Raw genomic sequence first — 15579 nt, 5'->3', positions numbered from 1 at the left:
ACATAAGCATTTTGAATTTGTACTTCCGCAGGAAGGCATTCAAGTGTCAAGGGTCCATGATAAGCCTAAGGCCTTTTCTGGGACAAAGAAATAGCAAGAGTAGCAACTCCTACCTTTTTTCTGGTACCTTTTCGATGCCACCCTTGGAGCGCAACAGGCATACCTTTTCTAGCAGGATGAACAGATGTTCCTTCAAAATACTGCTCAGATACGGAAGGGATCATGGGTAGGGAGTAGAGTAAAGGCCGAGCATTGCCGTGCTGAACAATCTGTATTCTTCTCCCCACTGGTGGGGCATGGACAATTAAGTGCAAACGAAAGGGGTTTGATGGCTGCTGTGGCGCGGAAGAGGAGTTAGTAGACTGATGCCCATGCTGGCCCTTTTGCTTCTCACTGGCCCAGATGATCGATGAGGAGAAGGACTTGGCCAAGTATTTTTTCTACACAGGTCTAATACCATGGATTGCTTGGGAAGGGCAGTCAGTACCAGTGTCATCTTTCGTGGAGATGCCTGGATGAGTTCCACTGGATTCTCCAGTGATGTGCAGGTCTTCTTAATAGACATTGTGATGGGGGTAACTTGCTTCCCCCTCAATAGCCGGGATGATTATGACAATGCCATTAACCTCGATTTACATAACTCTAATAGGATTACTACCTCTCCTGAGACACAGTTTGACTCGCCACATGGAGCACCAAAGGAAAAGTGTGCCCCCCCCCCCCCAACCAAATGAGACCAAAACTAATATTTTGACAGCAATTTTGCCGTCTGGGAAAGCAACATCAGAGCTCCTACTTCCATTTAATGATGCCTTCAACATGGGCAAAACCATGTTCTTGTCTGCCTGTGAATAGGCCAGGTAGCCAGAAGTTATCCACCAATAATTGGAGCCCTGGATTATTTCACTAAGCACTCCAATCTGGAGAGCCTTATTGTGCAGGCTTCAACCAGTAATATCTTCAGATTCATTTCTAACCACTTCCCTGGATAGAGAATTCAAGATAATAAATGCTTTTGGCAAATTAACGTTTGCTTCTGCCAGTCTGGCACTGCAACATGCAAACACAGTCTGCTGGGCCGCTACACACACATGCCCTTTGGGACATGTTATATTATGTTATGTGTATTTTTATAACACACTATCACTCATGAGGATATCCTGGTGCTTTGCAGGTGAGTGACACTAGCCATTGTGGGGACTTACTTGAAGAGCTAAGTCTTCAGCTTTTTGAGGAATTCAAGAAGGGTAGGCTCCTATGTGATGGAGTAGGATGCTCGAGTGCACACTTATCACACAATTTAGAATTGTGTCCCGGTCCGGACTTCGAAGGGTCCGTGACCGATATCCGCTTCATGCGATCACCGCATGGCTTGAAACCTGTACATTTTGGTTGGGACATTGTTCTCTAGCACACTGAAATACTATGGAATGGGGACTACCATGCAGGATCTAGATTTACCAGGTCCCTTTCAGCATGCTCGTTCCCTGTTTTGGTCATGTTTCCATGCACAGATTCCTCCTGCGTCAACAAAAGGAATCTGAGCATGGAAATACAGTGGGAGACCAGGTGCGAGCCCACACCTGAAGAACGCAGAATCAGGTGAAACCCTATCTTCCCAGCAAGACTTTGTTCTGCCTGACTCTGAATCGGGCCATAGGTGTGATTTATTCTTGAATGACATCTGCTTGCTTCTACTGCCTTGTGCATAGCATTCTCCCTCTGGACATCTAGCAAAAGAAGTTGAAAAGTGTACGTTCTTAATATCTGTAAGTCATGAAACGCAGGTAGGTTTAGCAATGAATTTGCAGAATTGGGCTAAATTAAGTCTGTCACAGTATAATGGTAAACACACAGAAATACCACATTTGCTCTACTGTCATCTTGTTGGACATCATCTAGTTGGGCAGATATATCGAAAGAAATTGATTTTGTTTCAGTTGTTTGTGAATCCGCCAGAGTAAATGCTGCTCAGAGATAAAAATATTTGGTTTTTTTGCAAACATTCTCCTTAAGGAGTGTCTTACAATACCAAATCATCATAAACCATACCACATGAATGTAGATAAACAAAGGCAGGGTCAAAATAACATTTTTAGGTTTCTAATATGTTACTAAGAAAATGTTAAGGAATTCAAAATCACATACCTATTGTACAGAAAGGATAATAGATGCAGGATGACGTCAATCGAACCTCAAACCTTCGGCAGTATGCAATTAATAGACCTGCACACAAAAGATGAACAAAACATATTCAAGACAATCCAAGTGCATTGCAACCAGGAACCTACCATTTGTTACACATACAAAAGCTTAACATCAAAATAGTATCATACACTAATTGGCTGAGCAGGACAGAACAGAAGATTTTAGGGGTGATTCAACTCGGATATATATATATATATATATATATATATATATATATATATACACATCAAAATAGTATCATACACTAATTGAATGAGCAGGACAGAACAGAAGATTTTAGGGGTGAGTCAACTCAGCTATATATATATATTAATGATCCACAGAGACGAGAGCCCACTCATCGTTCGGCTGCACCAAACCAGACCAAATGTTCACATGAATCGGCCCGATGATAAAATGTAAAATGTAAAATACAAATTGCTTCAATCCAAGAGTGCTCATCTGTTTATTAAAGTTGCACTGCAAAGTCTCTGCCATCAAACAAACAATGTCTACGTGTTTCGGCCGACGCCTTCTACTGGACATTTCCACCCCACAATGTCATCTCTACAAATACACATACTAGTCCCTCATCCATGTTAATTGCTGAATGGTACCTATGACATTTTATTTATATATATATATATATTTATATATTTTTTTTCCAAAGCAAAGCGGCTAGTTTCACTGGCGCTGCGCTCTCGTTACTGGTGCCCCTGTCGAGGGCAAGCCGAACCCTCACTTCAATTTTGTACAAAAACACTTGGCAATGCACTCCATCAAAATTCCAATATTTGATGTTTATTTAAAGACTGCAAACAACGCGTTTCGACCAAACGGTCTTTTTCAAGTTACGAAGTCCTATTACAATTTTCACTTATATAGTAATTGAGTGCTATTACACCATATGTGCATGCTGGGATCTGTAGTCCAAAATAACAACTCAAACAAACAATAGAACTTCATAAAATAAAATTACACAATTACAATCAATAACGATCTTACAACTCGCAAAAATATTGGATTATATATATATCAAAACCACACAATTACAATTTTAAACAAATTAATTGAGAAAATGCATTCACTTTTACTTTTATATTCAATTAATCAACTCATAGCTCATTATACCTAATATTGAAAATGTAAATAATATTATATTAATGCACCGTTAACAATATACAAATATTTTAATCAATCAATTAATCACAGGGAACGTTTAAATCAAATCGATGTATGTGTCCTTTAAAAATCATTTATTCTAAATTACATAACTACAAGTGTACATGAAGTTCCTCATCATTGTTCATCCCAAAAGGGGCCTTAGTTTTCATTTGGATAATATATCTGGATTCAAGTTGTCTTAACGTTTTAAACTCTGTCGCCTTCCCTTTCATGATCCGGAATATGGTCTACCCCATAGTATCATAAGGTTTTCCAGTCATTGGTAGTGTGTGTCTGTAAGTGTCTGGCAGTTGCATATGTATTTTCTTAATGAATAATCGCTCTAATGTGCTCCAGTATTCTCTTCTTTAACATGCAAATTGTACTACCAATGTATTTAAGACCACAATGACATTCTATAATATAAATTACAGATTTAGTGTACTGCATGTGATTTTATGTTTGATTAATATTTCATGACCATTTTGAATTTTAACTTTTTTCATTGATTTACCAATTTTACAAGCTTTAAAGCTGTTACATCTAAAGAATCCTTTTTGCTCTACTTCTAGCCAATTACGTTCATTTTCCAGTGAAAAATGACTTTTACCCACCATGTCTTTAATACTTGGTGCTTTTCTGTATGAAAACAAGGGCCCCTTTTGGGATGAACAATGAGGAACTTCATGTACACTTGTAGTTATGTAATTTAGAATAAATGATTTTTAGAGGACACATACATCGATTTGATTTAAACGTTCCCTGTGATTAATTGATACATTAAAATATTTGTATATTGTTAAGGGTGCATTAATATAATATTATTTACATTTCCAATATTAGGTATAATGAGCTATGAGTTGATTAATTGAATATAAAAGTAACAGTGAATGCATTTTCTCAATTAATTTGTTTAAAATTGTAATTGTGTAGTTTTGAGATATATATAATCCAATATTTGTGCGAGTGGTAAGATCATTATTGATTGTAATTGTGTAATTTTATTTTATTAAGTCCTATTGTTTGTTTGAGTTGTTATTTTGGACTAGATCCCCCAGCATGCACCTATGGTGTAATAGCACTCAATTACTATATAAGTGAAAATTGTAATAGGACTTCGTAACTTGAAAAAGACCGTTTGGTCGAAACCCGTTGTTTGCAGTCTTTAAATAAACATCAAATATTGGAATCTTGATGGAGTGCATTGCCAAGAGTTTTTGTAAAAAAAAAAAAAATATATATATATATATATATATATATATATATATATATATATATATATATATACACACACATATATATATGTATATGATTGCACGATGAAGGCAGTCTGCAACTGAAACAGGCTGAGTTGGTAAATCTGCACCACTGGAGTATCACAACACCTGCTCTCTGTTTTGGAAAGGAATGAGAACAGTAGCAGGAGGTTGAGCCTATTGCTTTGGTCCGATTTTGGTTGGTATATACAACTGGAGTTCTAGTACGTTAATTGGTTCATCTTGTTTCTCACTGGTGCACTAAAAACCCACCTTAGTGGCGCTCTTACAGTGTTTGTCTGGTAGGTGCTAACTTGTGCAATGGCTGATACACATCCTAGTCTTGTAGGGACAGAGTAATACTCCTTATTCCTACGGTATGCCTTTTACACCACAGCGGCTAAACCTTCTCAGTACAAGCACCTTCCATCTACAATTAACTTCCCTTAAATATAAGGCTCTCCTACTCACTTGCTGTGCTAAGCAAAAGCTGAAGACTTGTTTTATAAAGGACATACAAGATCAGCACCATGCGATTCAGTCACCTTGAATGCACTACACATGTGCTGTTGTGTTGTTTGTGGTTATGTAGAACAGTCACAGATCCTCTTTCCTGGCTCTGGATGAGGAAACCCTTCCACCGTGCAATTTACTCAAGAAAGAACTACGTGTACAAAGCTGACAGGGCACCATACTCAAAAAGATTATTTAGACATGTGACCCAGTCACACCAGAAATGATGTTCCTGAGAGTGGACTGTAGGTACCCACAAAAATTCACATGGGTAACTCAGACACATACTGTACCTCACTCTCCAATACTACTTGGTCACATTCTCAATTGTGATAGCTATCTTTTTCTTTCATCCATCTCAGGCCTCCTTTCTCCCTGATGGTATAACCCTAGAAGTGCCCCATAACTATCACACTGATACCGACAGCAGCACTACCATGCATCGTCTGTGAGATTTATTCTTCTAAGTTGCCTAAGTCCTTGTGCATTACCCCAAGGAGACCCAAAGTAGGAGGGCCGAGACATGTTGGCTATTCTGGTCACTTGGAGTTTCTCAATATACCTCAGTTGGGGTGCACCTTATCTGGCGCACCAGAATCTGCCTTGTCTGAAAAACAGGTTCACTGCAACTACAGTATTTGGAGGTCACCCAATCAGTCTACCTTGATGCTGATGCCTGCACTCCGTAACTCACTCTGTGCAAACATCTGTAAACTACATTATAAATACCAATGTATTGGCACAAACATAAGCTCAGCTCTCTCTCCTTTCTATCTTTTGAGATCACACTCACTGGACAAGACAGTGTAGACCAACAACAAATAAAAACAAGTACTAGCAAAGCCATTAGAACTGATATAGACTACCAGACTTTTGGCTTTGTCAATGTTTGCATTGTTGTCATGGTTTTTGGAAACATTTATTTTTGGAGAGCTTCAGGGTCCATACCAATATTAAACATTGGCTAAAAACTAAAAAATATTTTGGTTTGAAGAAACACATTTTGCCTTAGAAGTCCCTTGTACTAATGGAACCTACGTGTTGTGTGTATGTGTTCTTTGACTTAACTTTTTTGCTCACTCACCCTACATTTGAACACCATGCTTGTTAATAGTCTGGCCCAGTTGTCAGAATCCATACTATAAGCTCATAGATACCCTTAATAAACCTGAAAGGCTCAGAAGTGCTACACTTCTATTCGTTTTGAAGTGGCTTCTCACTAACCTACTGAAACTGCTTCCTATTGATAAATGCTCATTCAGGGGCCAGTGTTATTTAGATTTCCCAGGTCTCGCTGATCAGTGTCGATGTTCATTCTCCACTCTGTTGAGATGTGACAACCATTTGTTCTTGATACTGTTGCTCAGTAGTTTCGCCAAGCAATTGTTGGCTGTGACGTACAATTCTAACTGTGTCAGGGAAAGGCTGTAAATATGTCTGGTAAAGTATCTCTAAAGTGGGTAATCTACAGCTCCACACGTATGCATAGCTCTCTTTCATTAAACAGTCTTTCAACTTCTTCAGCATTGGTAGAACAGGGCACAGTCAGTCTCAGGGTGTTCCTGTAATCTTTGCCCACCTTGAACTCACATGCTCAGAACCCATAACTGATAATTCTCTGACTTTCTGTGCAGACTGAGGCACAGACGCCACTGAGACAGCAGAACGTTATGGTGCTCTGAGTGTCACGGGTCTTTTCAAAGTTGTACGTTGTAATGTCACTTTACATCCACTCACGTAAGTTTTCGCTACTTTGAATTCAATTCAACTCCTGTTTCCTACCAGGTATCCAAACATATGGCTTGCCTTGTGTCCAAATGAACAGGGCCCCTGATGCAGTCACAGAGATCCCTTCATGCACACAAACATGCCCAAGCTGTAGGGAAGAAAGACTACACATTGTTCTACCAATAGAAACCTATGTCTTAACCACAGGTGCAGGCTGTACAAACACCAGTTACTTTTTAATCAATCTCCCGTCCTTGTTAGGTCGAGCGTGCAATTGCTTTGAGCTGTTGTAAGTCTTGTGGACTTTTAACAATGCACACCGCACGGCCATCACTTTCACTCGTTTGTGGGCTTGCCTTTCAAAAATCCTTTGCTATCATTGGTAAATGCTTTACATTTGTCCCTCCTTGGGGAGGTTTTGTTACCGCGTTGCAGACTGAACCTGTTACATGGATAATTGCACGATTGTCAATACGTTTGAATGCGAGAGAACTTTTTTCCTTTTGTGTCTCTCCTTCCCTCTCATACTCATGGCAGCCATGGCGCTTTGAATCGGCTTGCTTATGTCAACTGTTTTACTTTCAGTTTTCAAATTAAGTGTCAAGAAAAGTCCAGTTAGGAATTTGCAATGCTAACAGCTCTAACTCAGGCAATGCGAGACCCATTGCATTGCAAATGCTTGTTTTTATGCTTGTTGCTAGATTCCTATAATAATGTAAGATTTAAGATGTTAGTGTTCTCATACATATTTCGTCCAACACGTTGGCTACAAAGGCTTGGAAGCCAAGACACCAGCTGATTTTTATAATTCATGAGGCCTACCATACACTCAATCTTGTTATTACTGAAGGTTTAACAGTTAGGAATGATGAAATTACATCACAGTTATTGACTAATCAATATGTACTGAAGATGCAGATCAGAAGCACACATCTTGGCTCAACACTGGGGAACAATAGAGGCTCAGGCATTCAGAACAGGTTCTACTCTGTGGGGTGAAGATGGTGAATTTTCACTACTAAGGAGGCAGGAGTGACAGAGAAATGACTAGTTGAGTAGGAGAAAAACAGGCACGTAGTTTAAAACGTTTGTACGATGCTTAAAATGTTATCCTGAAAAAGCAGTATTTGAGCGGAAACACAGAAGTACTTACAGTTGCCAGGAGAGGAGACTGTTAAAAATACTAAAAACCTCTTTGGTTTTATTGGTAGCTTGAGTCATACGACTGCAATAATTTGTCAATCTAGTTTTTTGTATTCATAAGGTGATTTATAATAAATAACTTTGTCATTTGTATTCCAGCTGTTTGGAATGATGTTTGCCGGAACCTAAAGGTGGAGTCGACCAGGAGACCGAAGAGCATTTGAGTTCTGCATGTTGAGCTTGAGTGAGATGGAAGAATCATCTGCAAGGGAAATGTAGGTGTTAACTATTGAGCAGGATGTCTCAGGCTTAGACGAATAGTGTGAGAGAGAATCAATGACTAGCTCTACTTACTTTACAACCAAATTGTACCTAGTTGTTTAAAGTATGATGAGGGGCAACTGTTGTAAGGATTAGAAGAAAAGAGGGTAAAACGTCTGCTGAATGGTAAGCCCAAGGAAGATCTGAGGTGTGGCTGTTGTGTCAGGTTGGGAGTAGTGAATATTAGGTGAACTGGGCGACCCCTTATATAGATAACATGTTGAGACATTTTAAAGTTCTGAAAGGTTTCAACTAGCTAACTGGCTGTTCCATTGTCTCCACTGCCTTTTTTGGGTGGTGTCCACTTCAGGGGCACATTTTCTCTTCATGACTGTTTCATGAGGTCGGCTGACTTTGCCCCAGTGCCCCTTAATATGAAGTTCCTGGCTCCCTTCACATCATAAATTACCTCGGAATAACAGTCTTGTCCTGATACATCATAAAATAATTGTCTTTAATTGACCCCAAGGTCTTTATCAACGTTTGCTTGCCTACTTATGTCTGGGAACAAAAGAAACTCATTGCACTCAAAACATGCGACCTTCTGTGTTATCCAGTGTCAAGCCTTGTTCTTAACTGCGCTAAGAATAGACTCATGCTGTTATACCTGTAGTCTCACAACATCAATAAGCCCCATCCCTAAATAAGTTTCAGGTGGTGCAAAACAGCCACTTGCTTGATTCTTGATATCCCTTAATATCAGTCGATCTCTGAGGAGCGTATACAAAGCGCACAAGACCTTGTACAATCTTAGTCTTAATTGTTTCAAGAGCTAAGTTTCAAAGGAACACAGCCAGAAGGGCTCTTCACTCGCCCATGATCAAGTCTGTTGCTGTGCCTAGAACTCTGCTAGGCAACCTAGATTGGGTGACAAATCTTTCCTGTACACCATAGCTAAACTCTGTTAAACACTGCCTTGTCACATTACTCTGATTGGTAATCATCTGCTATTTAAGAGATGTAGTAAAACATGGCTTTTTACTCTTTATTCTGTTTAGGTCTTAGGGTGTCTGTGCTACCCTTCTCAATAATTTTTTTAAAGTTTTAGAGCCTTTACACCTTTGGGTATTTGTGCGCTTTACAAATCGTTTTTTATTTCATTGCACTAACTGTATCTGTAGAGCTACGAAGCTACGAAGCCATCTGCTGGTCTTTGATCCTGTCTTGGAGGAGCTGCACTCAGTCCTGGGTAACATTTCTTGCTGATGATATTTGGGTGTGGAAATGGCTGGGCTGCTCACCGAGGTGTTCCTATACATCCTCTTAGGGTAAAATAAATTCCTTTTGACATGGTTCACCTTGACATGGCGATATGACTATCATCTTTATGAATATCATCTTTATAGGTGCTTCTCATTGCAGATGGTATGCCATGGTTGTTTTACCTGTTCATTAACTAACACCTTGTTACCCTGTGATTAATATATTTTAGGGGGTGTTTAGCATATAATTCATATCATGGCTGGTCCCTGTAAATCATTTTCACAACTTTCAGTGTTCTATGCTATACAAAACAAAATAAATACATTAACAAATATATACACAAAAACTCTGTAAATTACTCTAATTCAGCTATCAGTGGTCTCTTGGATCATACCACTTTTCAGATGTGGTCTCTTTAACATATCTATCTGCCCTTCTTTTAAGTTCATCTGTGTCACCCCCTCTTTATATAACCACCTTCTTCTGTGTTCTCAGGGCTAGAAGTGCTGCCTCTGCCCAGTTGCCAGCACCAAGGCATTCTGGGCCTCCCCTTAACACCCACCCACCTTTCTACTTTACCCGTGTGGCCTGCTGTAAGCAGTCGTCCCTGTACTCCCTGCTGCGTGTTCCAGCTGCTGTACATTTACAGTCTGCTACAGAGTAGGGGAGAGCCCAGGGGGCACACAAGACATGACCTGAGAACCAGTTCTTGGGGTTACCAAGTGAGCAATGGCAGGCTGCTCAAAAGGCATGTGCTGAGCGTCTGTCTGAGCACAGGGGTATACAGTTCTTCACTGTGTTGTGTATTGCCACTGAAATGTCAGCATGTCATGGGGAGGAATGAGGGGGGAGCACAAAGTCTTTCTATTCACCAGGGACCCAGGGAAATGTCAGCATCTTACAATACAATATGTAGCTTATTGACGTGTGAAATCAGTCTTTTTGATCCTGATTAGGTTTGTAACATGTTCCACCTTGTCAAATTATTACTAATCATTGATTTGGTTACCCAGTGTCTGCACTTATTTTGTTGTGAACAGTGGAAATTACTGGTCCTTCTATCGAGGAAAACAATATGTTGAATTGGACACTGCAGGAGATGAAGTGCAAGTTAGTAGCACTTTCAATAGGCCTGGACCCAGGATCCAGACACACACACACTACAACAGGAGTACTTCAATTGCATAGTACAGGTACTCAAGGAGGAGGGAACAGTGCATCAGTCAGAACTAGTGAGCAGGTAGGCAGTATTTTGGACCAGGCAAACACTGGCACGTATTGGAAGACAGAAAGTAGTGGAACGGCAGGAAGTATATTCACTTCTCTATTATTAACCAGTTCAAGCAAAACATCCTCATTTAAAATTGCAAACTATTAACGCCTCATAACCGTTTCATTAAGCACTCTGGCATTGTACTAAAGAATACGTTTTAAGTCGTTTACCAAAGAACAATTAAAGAACTGCAACAACAGAGTGGGGTGTGCCAAGAAAAGCAGGTACCGTTCGTTCACAACAAAGGCCTGGGGTCTGCACGGTGGGGGAACTCTAGCGACTGATGGAAAAGGAGAAAACAAATACGATGGGAACAGCCTTTAAACTATTTTGGCTTTTCTTTTACTATTTTTTCGCAACACAACTTTTCTAATGTCATTGTTGTCTTGCTCCCGCTGAAGCAGGTAGCGACATGTTTCAAATAGTATATTAGCTAAACTGCCAAATTACTTGTTTTGACCCATGAGGATTAGGGCACTGTATGCGTCAACAGGCCGTTAATTATAGGGCGCCATCACCCTATTTAATGCAGCCCCCTATTTATTTAAGGCAGCTAAGTTACCTGTAATCGGTGCGCACGAGTCTGACACTGGATATAATCACAGAAAGTTACAACTTTTAAAACGAAAACTACACACACACACTTATTAAAAAAACACCAAGTTATACAGTAGGCAGGATCTGTAATGTGTACATGACTTGCCATTGTATCAACCACTGCCACTTAAAAACAAGCCTACAAAAAAATTAAAAACCCTCTTTTAAGACACTAATGCCATATACCTCTCTTAACTGATGGTTTCTTACCAGCCGACTAGACGCCTACGTTTACCTGACGCGGGATGAAAATGTACCCAGTGACATTAGGGTTTAACTGCGTGTGTAAGGCTTTGCAGTAGGAAGTCCCTATATGCACACTTACGCCTCGCTATTCCCATCGTTAGGGAAACGCAGAAAGGATCACAACACATCTCTTCAAGGAGTACATAATCAACCAATATGGGAGCCATCAACCTAGTCCGAGGGCAACTAAATATTGTAGTCACCCATCCCCTAACACCTGCCAGTTACACAAACGAATAGGTTCCTCACCACATTTCCCCCCCTCATTGCCTTAATAATGTCCACCACGTCAATGCTTTCAGGAAGATCTGCAACCTATAAATACTTACACAAGTACATATGCAGGCACTTCAACCAGATCGACTATCTTACAGTTCTTCAAACTATCTCCCAACTAACCGCCTGATACCCACTATTCTTGGTACTTGTTTTCCCTTTAGCACCCTTCGGTTGGCTTCTCCACGAGCTGTATGAATATCCACAAAATAAATATATTTGTGAGGTTCTGTTCAACTTCAATTCAATTTTCATTTTTGTCTGTCAATCTATAAGGAGCTTCATATTTTATTTTAAAAAATCCAATTAAACATTATTTGAACTATGCAAGTACAATGCAATTATGTTGTGAACAACCCAATCAACACACCCAATTAACACACCTCCCCTTGTTTTTACCACGTCTAACTAACACTGCCACTAAATCTCCATGTTGAGTGGAACACTAACTAGGAATCACACTATTACAACAAATATTAAAGCAAGTGAACTGAAAGGACTATTTACTTTCAGTAACACCTTTTCTGCTAGAGATTTTATCTAGCGGTTTCTCCTCTTGTGAAATCCCCCAAGGGTTAGACTGGATCTGGAGACTAACAGCAATTCCCTTGCACATCAGATGATGCCGTTGTGTGGCTCAGTGTCGGGTTCATTTCTTCCAGACGTGATGTTCAGCCACAATAAATCTGCCAACTCCACAATATGACGTCTGTGTTGTTGAGTGCACAGCCATCAAATTCAGAAGTGCAGTCTGCAAATATAACACATATGCAATGTTATTAATGAATGAGGAGGAGGGTGGGTCAGTGAGGAATCTGCAAGTTCGGTAGAGTCCAAACCAGAAAAGGTGTTAACGAAGGTAGGTAACCTGTTCTTCTAATAGAGACTTCTAAATGTACATTCCTCACCTTGTGAATAGATACTAAAGATGTACCTTCTCAGATTGTGGGTCTTTGGAATGACTCAGACCAGAAAATTCTGTAGGACAGATCTGGCAAAATCCCATCCTGCCGGACCTGGTTAATCAGGTAATATTGCTTTGTGAACATGTGAAGGGATGCCCACATAGCAGCCTGGAAAATGTCCATGACTAGCACACTGTGTGCCAGCTCAATATTAGCGACCTTTGCTCTGGTGGCATAAGCATGCAAGCTTTCTTTATGCAAAGAACAATCGATTGCAAAATGGTTCTCTTTTGCACCGCTTTCCTCTTTTTTTTTTGCTCCAGAGAAGTGAACAAAAATCTGGTCATCCTGCCAGTATTCTTTAGCGCGATCCATATAAAAACCAAGAGCCCTTTTAGTGTTAAGTTGGTAACCCCTTCCTCCTCCTTAGAGAGGTTGGGCAGAACATAGAAAGCTGGCAAGGCGATGGGCTTCCCTAGATAGAAAGACGTAACAACTGTTATTAGGAAAGTTGCCTTTGTCATTGTGCTTGTTTATCTGGAAGAAACAAAGTGTATGGTTGTTGGACACAGAAGGCTTGATCTTCACTCACTTGTCTAGCAGATAAGGAAAACGATTTTAATAGTTCACACGTAAAGGACAATTTTGCATAGGTCTGAATAGTGTGGACATCAGACAGGTGAAGCCCAAATTTATGTCATCACATAAAGTAAAGATAGAAACATGTGGGTCATACCTTTCGAAAAACTCATCACAACAGCTGACTTAAAAGGGATAGTTGATTCAGTGAGTGTAAGAAGGCTGAAAGGGCAGATAAACTAACGGTAGCCGCAGCGAGGTCTTGTTGGAACAACATAGATGAAACAGAAGACAAACTTGTCAGAGTGAACACCAGGCAACAAACTTCTCCCAATGCCCTAAATACAAAGACTTAGTAGAGGGGTGCCTGGCTGCCAAAATAATGCCAACAACTTTGGTAGGAAGATTAAAAGCCACCAACTGTCACAGGTCAATCTCCATGCATGGAGGTGTAGGTTCTGCAGATTTGGGTGCAGGACCCAGCCTGGCTGAGGAGACTGAAGGATATTCCAAGCAGGTAGCTGGATTGGTGGACAAATGCTTGAGGCCAGAATTTCCAGGTACGACACTATCATTGCCCAGTCCAGAGCCACTTGGATGACTTGGGCCCATTCTTTGCTGATTTTTTCAGCCCTCTTGGCAGGAGAGCTAGGGGTGGGGAGGCATATAGGAGTCCTGATCCCCAATGTAGATAGAAGGAGTCTCCCAGAGAGGACGTCACTTGAAATTCTAAAGTTTGGACACTGTGTTTTCTGTGGTGGCAAATAGATCAAACCAGAGTTCTCTCCATAGCTGGAAGACACCATGTGCCACCTCCAAATGCAACTGTCTTTCGTGACCCGCTAGACACCGGCGGCCAAGATTATCTGCCCTGGCATTTAATGATTAGGGAGATGCCCTCAGTGTTCAGCCACTCCCAAAGCCTTCTGGCACAGGATCCATGACCCCACTCAGCCCTGTTTATTGCAATACCATAAGATGGTCATCTGGTCTGTGAGAACCTGCACTCATTCCCCCTTGATGGTCAGGAGAAACACCTTCAGTGCCAAACGATTCACCTGCAACTCCTGCAAGTGGTTGTGACGATGAGCCTCTGATTTCCACCTCTCCCAGATGACCTCAACCAAGCAACAATGAATCCATCACAACAGTTAGTTCTGGGGAAGAGAGAGGGGTCTGCTGCTGGTCCAGTGCAGTTAAGCAGCTACCACTGCTGACCCGTTGCAGTCTCCTTTGACACCTGAATATAGTCCGACAGATTGCATTGGTGCTAAGCCCAATACGACTTTATATACCACTGCAGAGCCTGCATGTTCCAACTGGCATAGTCCAAAAGCGGTATGTAGGAAGCCAAAAGACCAAGAAGCCTCAGATACACTCACACTGAGACCCCGTTCAAGGGTTAAAACATCAGGATCATAGCTTAAATGTAACAGACTTGTTGAGGCAGAGAACAGCCTGAATAAGCATGGTATCCAGGAAGGCTCTTGATGAAGAGGAGCCACTGTGAAGGAGTCAGGTGTGACTTTGGCACATTGATGAGGAAACCAAAAGTTAACAGGCAGTGTGGAGGAGGTTTTATGACTGTTTGAGGTGAGAAGGCTTCAGTAGCCAGTCATCGAAGTATGAGAAGACTGGAATTCCTGACTTTTGCAGAAGAGCTGTGACAATCACCTTTATGAACACCTGAGGTGCACTGGTCAGGCCAAAGGGGAGCATGGAGAACTGAAAGTGCTCTTGATCGACCTGGATCTGCAGATAACACCTGTGGGACTGCAAGACGTGAAAGTGAAAATATACATCATGCAAGTCGAGCACCACCATCTAGTCTCCTGGATACAAGGTGGACTGAACTTGGGCCATGGTAAGCATCCTGAACTTGCCCTTTTTGAGAAAGTTCAGGGGGCAGAAATCTAGGAAGAGGCGAAGGCCTCCATACTTTTTCAGAACCAGGAAATAAAGGGAATAACAGCCAGTCTTAATCTCTGATGCCATAAAACACAGTGTGCAAACTTTTGCGCATTAGAGTTTCAAGTGAAGTCCTCTCTATTGCTTCCCTGGTCTAGGGAACCTGAACCTCTTTGTGGAGCATGAACAAGTGGTCCTGGGGGAAGGGCAGCAAGGGTGGGGAGACACCATGCGCTACAAACTGGAGTGAGTGATGGCTTTGCTCTCCTTAAGTTTCTTG

At 41.0% G+C, this 15579-nt stretch overlaps 1 protein-coding gene across 2 annotated transcripts in view; it reads right to left on the bottom strand.

Annotated features, from left to right (window-relative positions):
- Positions 1–15579, bottom strand: part of SPPL2A (signal peptide peptidase like 2A) — a 273444-nt gene that overhangs the window by 32622 nt on the left and 225243 nt on the right. For both annotated transcript variants that reach the window (XM_069222533.1, XM_069222534.1), the window contains exon 14: positions 2149–2226. In XM_069222533.1, the coding sequence (XP_069078634.1) occupies positions 2149–2226 (78 nt within the window). The remainder of the gene's footprint in view (positions 1–2148; positions 2227–15579) is intronic.

Source organism: Pleurodeles waltl, chromosome 3_1 (assembly GCF_031143425.1).
Source record: "Pleurodeles waltl isolate 20211129_DDA chromosome 3_1, aPleWal1.hap1.20221129, whole genome shotgun sequence".
In the NCBI taxonomy this organism is placed as follows: domain Eukaryota; kingdom Metazoa; phylum Chordata; class Amphibia; order Caudata; family Salamandridae; genus Pleurodeles; species Pleurodeles waltl.
This window is presented reverse-complemented; position numbering and strand designations above follow the sequence as displayed.